At 41.2% G+C, this 12,259-nt stretch overlaps 1 protein-coding gene across 1 annotated transcript; it reads left to right on the top strand.

The window, feature by feature from the left end:
- The first annotated feature begins 548 nt into the window (after positions 1–548).
- On the top strand, positions 549–1,112 carry LOC130974990 (uncharacterized). The gene has a single exon (XM_057899825.1). The coding sequence runs from the start codon at positions 549–551 to the stop codon at positions 1,110–1,112; it is 564 nt and encodes a 187-aa protein (XP_057755808.1).
- Positions 1,113–12,259: the final 11,147 nt, after the last annotated feature.

The raw sequence follows: 12,259 nt of genomic DNA, 5'->3' as shown, positions 1-12,259 counted from the left end.
ATTGTGATGTTGCTTTCCAGACAGCTGCGGTAGAGTAGTACCAGCCCTGCAAGCTAAATGCTTGGTAGAGGCCTGACTCGCATACCTGCGGTATATTGAGACCTGAGCAAATACCAGCCCTGCAAGTCGAGAGCACTTGGTAGAGGGTATGCGGTACTTAATCTGGGATTAAGCTCTGGGAAGTTCTTATCTGACTTGGAGGGTCGGATTGCGTCGGGTGCGGGTCGAAACCGACAAATGAGCTCATTACCTGCAGTAGGGACAGACATGCATCATACCTGTTTGTGCATTATTTATTGCTTATCTTCTTGTGTTCTTGTTCTATTCCTTGTTTGTTTGAGCATAACTGTGTGATTGCATATTAATGGGTGAATGTGCATTTACTTCCTATTTTCTTTCTTGTTCATGTGTTAGTTTATGTTGCTGTTATGTACATACTACTCTACATTTATTTATACTTCTATGACCACGGACATTATAAATGAACTTAACTGTAAACCCTGACCTTACTAAGAACTCCCCAGTTCTTACCCTTTACACCTCTACAGATGGACACGGGAGTCCTATTCTACGAGATTGATCCACCGTACATCCACGAGAACCCGGTGCGCGGCAAGTATTACATCTACTGTGCGGTACCTCGTATCCGTAATTATGTAGTTCGTGGTAGACCTTTCCAGTACCCTATTAGGACAGCATACTTTAATCCTGATGCACCCTATGACTTTCCTTTGCCTTGGTTACACCTCGGCGAACCTGGGATACCTCATCCTAAGGAGCAGATGCCACCTCCACCTGACTATCCTCCTCCACCTGAACCTCCTCTACCTGATGAGCCTATACCTGCCCAGCCTATCCATGAGGCACCTCCTGCACCTTTTGTCCTTGATGAGTGGGGTGTTCCTGTGTTGCCACCCGAGCTTGATCCTTTACCTGAGCCAATCGAGCCTCCTGTCTTTGATGAGCAGCAGGGACATGAGTATGATCAGATCATGGAGGCGCCACCTCCTTCTCTCGGCTGTATTTTGTTTGGTAGCTATCCTTTTATGGTTCCTGTGGCCAGCAGTGATTCCTCTGCTATAACTCTGGCAGAAGAAGAGGACGAGGAATAAGAAGATCCAGAGGAAGATCCTAACTTCATAGTTATCTCCTCTAACAGCGATGACGATGAGCCAAGCGAGGCGCCAGCAGGAGAGCATCACTATTCGCCCGGTGGTTTTCCGTGAGGTACTCTGGACCAGGATTGAGGAGACTTTTTGAGACGCCTAGTCTAACTTCAGTACATTAGAGTGTCTCCCTCACTTTTGTTAGCACAATTAGAGGGAATAGGCATATCATAGAGTTAGGCTAGCCTGGGTGCCAGCTTAGGGGCTTTTGGTCAGGCCAGGCCCTGGGGCGTCTTATGTACATATATGTATATACTATATGAGTCACTGACTTAGGGGTGCTGTACTATAGCTCTATGCTTATATAATTGAGCCACTTCTGTAACATGATGTATATTATAGTATGTTGTTCCATATTCTATTATCTTTTGTTTTTTGTATGTGAGTGTTTAATTATCCCTTGATATATGGAAGGTATGTGACTTTAAATTATTCTTGTTTTAAAAAAAATTTACTTGTAAAATTCGCGGGGTTTTAACAACGTACAGGCTTATATTTATTAATTAATAACACAAAAAGGAAAAATAAGTTGGTAACATTCAATTTCTAGTATGATCTAGACATGCTAGAAGTTGGGTCGTTACATAGAGGACGAGTTAGTGAAGGTTAAAAGCCTCTACATCCCTACTGATTTCATAATCTTAGACACTAGAAAGGAGGAGGATGAATGCATCATCCTTGGAAGACCCTTCTTAGCCACAACAGGAGCTGTGATTGATGTTGACAAAGGAGAGCTAGTCCTTCAAATTAATGGGGACTACCTTGTGTTTAAAGCTCAAGGATCTTCTTCTGCAACTATGGAGAGGAAGCATGAAAAGATTCTCTCAATACAGAGTCAAACAAAGCCCCCACAATCAAACTCTAAGTTTAGTATTGGGAGGCCACAACCAGACTCTAGGTTTGGTGTTAAACCCTCACATTCAAACTCTAAGTTTGGTGTTGGGAGCCCACAACATTGACCTGATCACCTGTGAGGCTCCATGAGAGCCCACTGTCAAGCTAGTGACATTAAAGAAGCGCTTATTAGGAGGCAACCCAATTTTTATTTATCTAATTCTATTTTTATTTTTATTGTTCTTTTATGTTTTATTAGGTTCATGATCATGTGGAGTCACAAAACAAATAATAAAATTAAAAACAGAATCAAAAACAGCAGAAGAAACAGCACACCCTGGAAGAAGGGCTTACTGGCGTCTAAACGCTAGTAAGGAGCATCTGGCTGGTGTTCAACGCCAGAACAGAGCATGGATCTGGCGTTGAACGCCAGAAACATGCAGCAATCTGGCATTTAAACGCCAGGATTGCACCCTGAGGAAAGCTGGCGTTCAACGCCAGAAACATGCTGTAGACTGGCGTTGAACGCCCAAAACAAGCATAGAACTGGCGTTTAACACCAGAAACAAGCATCAATCTGGCGTTAAATGCCAGGATTGCATGCAGAGGGCGTTTTACACGCTTCATTGGTGCAGGAATGTAAATCCTTGACACCTCAGGATCTGTGGACCCTACAGGATCATCTCAGGATCTGTAGACCCCACAGGATCTCTACCTACCTCAACTCACCCTCTCTCTCTTTTTCACACAATCCAATAAACACTCTTCCCCAAAACTTCACCAATCACCTCAATCTCTCTTCCCCATCCCCTCTTCACCACTCACTCCATCCACTCTTCCCCATAAACCCCACCTACCTTCATAATTCAAAATCTGTTTTCCACCCAAACCCACCCTAAATGGCCGAACCAACTCCCTCTCCCTTCACTATATAAACCCCTCTATCCTTCTTCATTTTCACATACCACAACCCTTTCTTTTTCACCTTAGCCGAAACCACACACCTCTCCCTTTCCTCCATATCCTCTTCTTCTTCTTCTTCTTCTTCTCTTCTTTCTTCTTTCTTCTTTTTCTCAAGGGCGAGCAATATTCTAAGTTTGGTGTGACAAAAGCATAGCTTTTTTGTTTTTCCATAACCACTTATGGCATCTAAGGCCAAAGAAACCTCTAGAAAAGGGAAAGGGAAGACAAAAGCTTCCACCTCCGAGTCATGGGAGATGGAGAGATTCATCTCTAAAGCCCATCAAGACCACTTCTATGAAGTTGTGGCCAAGAAGAAGGTGATCCCTGAGGTCCAAGAAAAATGAGTATCCGGAGATCCGACATGAGATTCAAAGAAGAGGTTGGGAAGTTCTTACCAATAGCCTTAAAACCAATAGCCTTAAAGTAGAAAAAGCCAATAGCCCTTAAAACCAAAAGGCAAGGGTGAAAAGGATCTAAGGCTTTGAGCATCAATGGATAGGAGGGCCAAGGAAATAAAATCCAGGCCTAAGCGGCTAAATCAAGCTGTCCCTAACCATGTGCTTGTGGCATGCAGGTCCAAGTGGAAAGCTTGAGACTGAGTGGTTAAAGTCGTGATCCAAAGCAAAAAGAGTGTGCTTAAGAGCTCTGGACACCTCTAACTGGGGACTTTAGCAAAGCTGAGTCACAATCTGAAAAGGTTCACCCAGTCATGTGTCTGTGGCATTTATATATCCGGTGGTAATACTGGAAAACAAAGTGCTTAGGGCCACGGCCAAGACTCATAAAAGTAGCTATGTTCAAGAATCAACATACTTAACTAGGTGAATCATTTAACACTATCTGAACTCTGAGTTCCTATAGAAGCTAATCATTCTGAACTTCAAAGGAAAAAGTTAGATGACAAAACTTTTCAGAAGCAAAAAGCTACAAGTCCCGCTTATCTAATTAGAACTAATATTCATTGATATTTTGGGACTTATAGTATATTCTCTTATTTTTATCCTATTTGATTTTCAGTTGCTTGGGGACGAGCAACAATTTAAGTTTGGTGTTGTGATGAGCGGATAATTTATACGCTTTTTGGCATTGTTTTTAGGTAGTTTTTAGTAGGATCTAGCTACTTTTAGGGATATTTTTATTAGTTTTTATACTAAATTCACATTTCTGGACTTTACTATGAGTTTGTGTGTTTTTCTGTGGTTTCAGATATTTTCTGGCTGAAATTGAGGGACCTGAGCAAAACTCTGATAAGGAGGCTGACAAAGGACTACTGATGCTGTTGGATTCTGACCTCCCAGCACTCGAAATTAATTTTGTGGAGCTACAGAACTCCAAATGGCACGCTCTCAATGGCGTCGGAAAGTAGACATCCAGAGCTTTCCAGTAATATATAATAGTTCATACTTTATTCGAGTTTAGATGACGCAAACTGGCGTTCAACGCCAGTTCCATGCTGCATTCTGGAGTCAAACGCCAGAAACACGTCATAAACCAGAGTTAAACACCAAAAACACGTTACAACTTGGTGTTTAACTCCAAGAGAAGCCTCTGCACGTGTAAAGCTCAAGCTCAGCCCAAGCACATACCAAGTGGGCCCCGAAAGTGGATTTCTGCATTAATTACTTATTTCTGTAAACCCTAGTAGCTAGTCTGGTATAAATAGGACATTTTACAATTGTATTAGACATATTGGTTTTCGTTTTTTATCTTAGCATCCATCTTTGGACGTTTAGTTCTTAGACTTTGGGGGCTGGCTATTCGGCCATGCCTGAACCTTGATCACTTATGTATTTTCAATAGTGGAGTTTCTACACACCATAGATTAAGGGTGTGGAGCTCTGCTGTACCTCGAGTTTTAATACAATTACTACTATTTTCTATTTAATTCAGCTTATTCTTATTCTAAGATACCCGTTGCACTTCAACCTGATGGATGTGATGATCCGTGACACTCATCATCATCCATCCTTATGAACGCGTGATTGACAACCACTTCCGTTCTACCTTAGAACGAGCACATATCTCTTGGATTCCTTGATCAGAATCTTCGTGGTATAAGCTAGAATTATTGGCGGCCATTCCTGAGAGTCCCAAAAGTCTAAACCTTGTCTGTGGTATTCCGAGTAGGATTCAGGGATTGAATGACTGTGATGAGCTTCAAACTCACGATTGTTGGGCGTGATGACAAACAGAAATGAATCAATGGATTCTATTCCGACATGATCGAGAACCGACATATGATTAGTCGTGCTGTGACAAGAGCATTTGGACCTTTTTCACTGAGAGGATGGGAAGTAGCCATTGACAACGGTGATGCCCTACATACATCTTGCCATGGAAAGGAATATGAAGGATTGAAAGTAAGAAAGCAGTATGTTACAGAGATTCAACAGGGACGAAGTATCTCCATACACTTATCTGAAATTCCCACCAATGATTTACATAAGTATTTCTATCTTTATTTTATGTTTTGTTTATTATTATTTTCGAAAACTCCATAATCACTTGAATCAGCCTAACTGAGATCTACAAGATGACCATAGCTTGCTTCATACCAACAATCTCCGTGGGATCGACCCTTACTCACGTAAGGTTTATTACTTGGACGACTGGTGCACGAAATTGCAATCACACTTTTGCAATTCCGCACAACTAACCAGCAAGTGCACTGGGTCGTCCAAGTAATACCTTACGTGAGTAAGGGTCAATCCCACGGAGATTGTCGCCTTGAAGCAAGCTATGGTTATCTTGTAACTCTTAGTCAGGATATCAACAATTCTCAGGTTTTATTGTGAAAAGTGGAAGAACATGAAATAATTACTTGTTTTGCAGTAATGGAGAACATGTTGAGGTTTTGGAGATGCTCTATCTTCTGGATCTCTGCTTTCCTACTGTCTTCTTCTTCAAGCACGCAAGGCTCCTTCCATGGCAAGCTCTATGTAGGGTTTCACCGTTGTCAATGGCTACCTCCCATCCTCTCAGTGAAAATGTTCAACGCGCTCTGTCACAGCACGGCTAATCATCTGTCGGTTCTCAATCAGGTTGGAATAGAATCCAGTGATTCTTTTGCATCTGTCACTAACGGCCAGCCTTCAGGAGTTTGAAGCTCGTCACAGTCATTCAATCCTTGAATCCTACTCAGAATACCACAGACAACGTTTAGACCTTCTAGATTCTCTTGAATGCCGCCATCAATTCTAGCTTATACCACGAAGATTCTGATTAAGGAATCCAAGAGATATCTACTCAATCTAAGGTAGAACGGAGGTGGTTGTCAGGCACATGTTCATAGTTGAGAATGATGATGAGTGTCACGGATCATCACATTCATCAGGTTTAGGAACAAGTGATATCTTAGAATGGAAGCAAGCATGATTGAATGAAAAACAGTAGTAATTGCATTAATCCATTAAGACACAGCAGAGCTCCTCACCCCCAACCATGGGGTTTAGAGACTCATGCCGTAGAAGATACAATGAGAAACGTGTAAAGTGTCATGAGGTAAAGATACAATATCCAAAGGTCCTATTAATAGTGAACTAGTAACCTAGGGTATACAGAAATGAGTAAATGACGTAAAAATCCACTTCCGGGGTCTACTTGGTGTGTGCTTGGGCTGAGCATTGAAGCTTTCATGTGTAGAGATTTTTTCTGGAGTTAAACGCCAGCTTTTATGCCAGTTTGGGCGTTTAACTCCAATTTTTGTGCCAGTTCTGGCGTTAAACGCCGGGAATTCTAAAGCTGATTTGCCACGCCGGTTTGGGCCATCAAATCTCGGGCAAAGTATGAACTATTATACATTGCTGGAAAGCCCAGGATGTCTACTTTCCAACGCAATTCAGAGCGCGCCAATTGAGCTTCTGTAGCTCCAGAAAATCCACTTTGAGTGTAGGGAGGTCAGAATCCAACAGCATCGACAGTCCTTTTCAGCCTCTAAATCAGATTTTTGCTCAGGTCCCTCAATTTCAGCCAGAAAATACATGAAATCACAGAAAAATACACAAACTCATAGTAAAGCCCAAAAAAGTGAATTTTAATTAAAAACTAATGAAAATGTAATAAAAACTAACTAAAATATACTAAAAAAATACTAAAAATAATGCCAAAAAGCGTATAAATTATCCGCTCATCACAACACCAAACTTAAATTGTTGCTTGTCCTCAAGCAACTGAAAATCAAAATAGAATAAAAAGAAGAGAATATACTATAGACTCCAAAATATCAAAGAAACTTAGCTCCAATTAGATGAGCGGGACTAGTAGCTTTTTGCTTCCGAACAGTTTTGGCATCTCACTTTATCCTTTGAAGTTTAGAATGATTGGCATCTATAGGAACTCAGAACTCAGATAGTGTCATTGATTCTCCTAGTTAAGTATGATGATTCTTGAACACAGCTACTTTATGAGTCTTGGCCGTGGCCCAAAGCACTCTGTCTTCCAGTATTACCATCGGATACATACATGCCACAGACACATAATTGGGTGAACCTTTTCAGATTGTGACTCAGCTTTGCTAGAGTCCCCAATTAGAGGTGTCCAGGGTTCTTAAGCACACTCTTTTTGCCTTGGATCACAACTTCATTTTTTTCTTTCTTTTCTTTTTCTTTTTCTTTTTCTTTTCCCCTTTTTTTTTCATCTTCTCTTTTTTTTTGAGTATTCACTGCTTTTTCTTGCTTCAAGAATCATTTTTATGATTTTTCAGATCCTCAATAACATTTCTCTTTTTTCCATCATTCCTTCAAGAGCCAACAGTTTTAACATTCTTAAAACAACAAATTGAAAAGACATATGCACTGTTCAAGCATTCATTCAGAAAACAAAAAGTATTGTCACCACATCAAACTAATTCAACTAGTTTCAAAGATGAATTCGAAATCCTGTACTTCTTGTTCTTTTGTGATTAAAGCATTTTTCATTTAAGAGAGGTGATGGATTAATAGGACATTCATAGCTTTAAGACATGAACCTTAAATTTTATTAATCATGAATTAAGAACAAGACTCAAAAATAGATATAAGATAAGACTAATAGTAATAGAAAACAGAAATTTAAATAGACTCCTAATGATAGAGGTTATCACAGAGTTAGGACTCAACAACCTTGATTTTGAGAAGTGGATGCTCCCTCAACTTGTGGGGTATCTGACCCTTCAAGGGAGAGCTTTTGGCGCTTCAACTCCTATAGCTCATGCCCCTGCTTCTCTTGTTCCTTCAGCAATTTGCAGAGCATGCAGTTTTGATTCTACTGTTCTTCCTTAATTTGTTCCATAGCTTCTTGTAGCTTGATAACAGATGCTTCTAGACGAGTCCAGTAGTCAATTTCAGGAAGTTCAGGGAGGAACTCCTGCGCCCTTTTTTTGATAGAGTTATCTTGTATTTGTCCTTCCATTGACCTCTTGGTGATTGGGTGCTCAATTGGGATGAATTCATCTACTCCCATCTTCACCCCAGCATCTTTACATAGCAAAGAGATTAAGCTTGGGTAAGCCAGTTTGGCTTCAGTGGAATTCTTATTTGCAATTGTGTAGATCTCACAAGCAATCAGATGATGAACCTCCACCTCTCTTCCCAGCATAATACAATGAATTATCACTGCTCTCTTGATAGTAACCTTAGAACGGTTGCTAGTGGGCAACATGGAACGTCCAATAAAGTCTAGCCAGCCTCTTGCAATTGGTTTGAGGTCTCCCCTCTTGAGTTGGTTTGGGACACCTTTTGAATTGGTTGTCCACTTAGTTCCAGGGAGGCATATTTCCTCTAGAACTTGATCCAACCCCTTATCTGCTCTCACCATTCTCCTATTAAAGGATTCAGGATCATCTTGCAGTTGAGGCAATTTGAAGATCTCTCTTATTTTGTCCAGATAGAAGTAGATAACTTTCTCTCTGACCATGGTTCTATAAGTATGGAAAGCGGTTCCAGTCATTCTCTTCTTATCTGTCAACCACAGATTTGAGTAGAATTCCTGAACCATATTTCTTCCAATCTTTATCTCAGGATTGGTTAGGACTTCCCATCTTCTATTTCCAATTTGCACTTGGATCCCCGGATATTCATCTTCTTTTAGATCGAATTTGACTTCCGGGATCACTGACCTCAGACCCATTATTTTGTGATAATGGTCTTCATGTTCTTTGGTTAAGAACTTCTCTTGATTCCAAAGACTCTTTGGATTATTCTCTTTCTTGCCTCTTGAATTGGTTTGTTTTCCCTTAGGAGCCATGATCTTGATGATTCTTAGCTTAGTGATCACGGAAAAGCACACCAAACTTAGAGGTTTGCTTGCCCTCAAGCAAAAGAAAGGAAAGAGGGGAGAGAGGAGGAGAGCAAATTTGAATGGTGGGGAGAAAGGGATGGCCGAACATGTATTTATAAGGGAGAGAGAGAGATTTCGAAAATTTTGAAGGATATTTGAGAAGATATGGAAAGAATTTGAGAATATTTGAGTTTTTGAAGAAGATTTGGGAAGGATTTGAGAGAGATTTGAAGAATGATTTTAATTTTTGAAAATTTGAAGGTGAATGATAAAAGTTTGAAATGTGTTTATGTAGAAAATTATGGATCAAAACAGGAAAGTTTGAAAAAAATTTTAATTAGAAAGCAAAATCTCTGTCCCCCACCTTTCTGGCGTTAAACACCCAGAATGGTATCCATTCTGGTGTTTAACACCCAAATGTTGGCCATTGTGGGCGTTTAACACCCAGCCAGGTACCCTGGCTGGCGTTAAACGCTAGAATTCCCTTCAACACTGGGCGTTTTGCTAAACGCCCAGGATGCTGCACACCTGGCGTTAAACGCCCAGAATGGTGCCCATTCTGGCGTTTAACGCCCAAAATGGCACCTTTACTGGCATTAAACGCCCAGAATGGTGCCCATTCTGGCGTTTAACGCCCAAAGTACCCCTTACTGGCATTTTTTCGCCAGTAAGCTCCTTTTCTCTGCATTTTACACTGAATCCTTCTGTAACTCTGTAAATTCCTTCAATTTTGATATTTGCCCTTTGAAAATATGTATCAAACTTTGATTAAAAAAAAACAGATAACCTACTAATGACTGGGTTGCCTCCCAGCAAGTGCTTCTTTATTGTCTTTAGCTGGACCTTCACTGAGAATCATTCAAGCCTCAGTTTTGAGCATTCTTGCTAAAAGTTGCTTTCAAGATAATGCTTGATCCTCTGTCCATTAACAATGAACTTTTTGTCAGAATCAGTATCCTGAAGCTCAACATATCCATATGGTGACACTCCTGTAATCACATACGGACCCCTCCACCGGAATTTAAGTTTTCCTGGGAATAGTCTGAGCCTAGAGTTGAAGAGTAGAACTTTTTGTCCTGGCTCAAAGACTCTGGATGACAACTTCTTGTCATGCCACTTCTTTGCCTTTTCCTTATAAATCTTTGCATTTTCAAAGGCACTGAGTCTAAATTCGTCTAGCTCATTTAGCTGGAGTAATCTTTTTTCACCAGCTAACTTAGCATCCAGGTTTAGGAATCTGGTTGCCCAGTAGGCTTTATGTTCCAGTTCCACGGGCAGATGACAGGCCTTGCCATACACAAGTTGGTATGGAGAGGTTCCTATTGGAGTCTTGAATGCTGTTCTGTATGCCCACAGAGCATCATCCAAGCTCTTTGCCCAATCCTTTCTACGGGCAATTACAGTCCATTCTAGGATTCTTTTTAGCTCTCTGTTAGAGACTTCAGCTTGCCCATTTGTCTGTGGATGATATGGGGTTGCCACTTTGTGGCTAATTCCATATCGGACCATAGTAGAGTATAGCTGTTTATTGCAGAAATGAGTGCCCCCATCACTGATTAGTACTCTGGGAACACCAAACCTGCTGAAGATGTATTTCTGGAAGAATTTCAGCGCGGTCTTAGTATCATTAGTGGGTGTAGCAATTGCTTCTACCCATTTAGATACATAGTCCACTGCCACCAGAATGTAAGTGTTTGAGTATGATGGTGGGAATGGACCCATAAAGTCAATGCCCCATACATCAAACAATTCAATCTCTAGGATCCCTTGTTGAGGCATGGCGTATCCATGAGGCAAGTTACCAGCTCTTTGGCAACTGTCACAGTTACACACAAACTCCCGGGCATCTCTATAGAGAGTAGGCCAGTAGAAGCCACATTGGAGGACCTTAGTGGCTGTTCGCTCACTTCCGAAATGTCCCCTATACTGTGATCCATGGCAATGCCACAGGATCCTTTGTGCTTCCTCTCTGGGTACACATCTGCGGATCATTCCGTCTGCACATCTCTTAAAGAGATATGGCTCATCCCATAGGTAGTACTTGGCATCTGAAATTAATTTCTTTCTTTGCACCCTGCTGTACTCCTGGGTTATGAACCTCACAGCTTTATAATTTGTAATATCTGCAAACCATGGAGCTTCCTGAATGGCAAAGAGTTGCTCATCTGGGAAAGTCTCAGAGATCTCAGTAGAAGGGAGGGACGCCCCAGCTACTGGTTCTATTCGGGACAGATGATCAGCTACTTGGTTCTCTGTCCCTTTTCTGTCTCTTATTTCTATATCAAACTCTTGCAGAAGCAACACCCATCTTATGAGCCTGGGTTTTGAATCCTACTTTGTGAGTAAGTACTTAAGAGCAGCATGGTCAGTGTACACAATCACCTTTGATCCTACTAGATAGGATCTAAACTTGTCAATGGCATAGACCACTGTAAGTAACTCTTTTTCTGTGGTTGTGTAATTCTTCTGTGCGTCATTTAGAACACGGCTGGCATAATAAATGACGTGCAGAAGCTTGTTATGCCTCTGTCCCAACACTGCACCAATGGCATGGTCACTGGCATCACACATTAATTCGAATGGTAATGTCCAGTCTGGTGCAGAGATGACTGATGTTGTGACCAGCTTGGCTTTCAGGGTCTCAAATGCCTGCAAACACTGTTGTCAAACACAAATGGTGTGTCAGCAGCTAGCAGGTTGCTCAGAGGTTTTGCAATTTTTGAAAAATCCTTTATAAACCTTCTGTAGAATCCTGCATGTCCCAGAAAGCTTCTGATTGCCTTAACATTGGCAGGTGGTGGTAATCTTTCAATTACCTCTACCTTTGCCTTATCCACTTCTATTCCCTTGCTTGAAATTTTGTGCCCAAGGACAATTTCTTCAGTCACCATAAAGTGACATTTCTCCCAGTTTAACACCAGGTTAATCTCTTGGCACCTTTTCAGGACAAGTGCTAGATGGTTAAGACAGGAGCTGAATGAGTCTCCATATACTGAGAAGTCATCCATGAAGACTTCCAGGAACTTCTCCACCATATCCGA

The sequence above is a fragment of the Arachis stenosperma genome, chromosome 4 (assembly GCF_014773155.1).
Source record: "Arachis stenosperma cultivar V10309 chromosome 4, arast.V10309.gnm1.PFL2, whole genome shotgun sequence".
NCBI lineage: Eukaryota > Viridiplantae > Streptophyta > Magnoliopsida > Fabales > Fabaceae > Arachis > Arachis stenosperma.
This window is presented reverse-complemented; position numbering and strand designations above follow the sequence as displayed.

Bases quoted from the DNA above. Each gene is read 5' to 3' on its own strand.
- LOC130974990 (XM_057899825.1), top strand. From the start codon at position 549: ATGGACACGGGAGTCCTATTCTACGAGATTGATCCACCGTACATCCAC.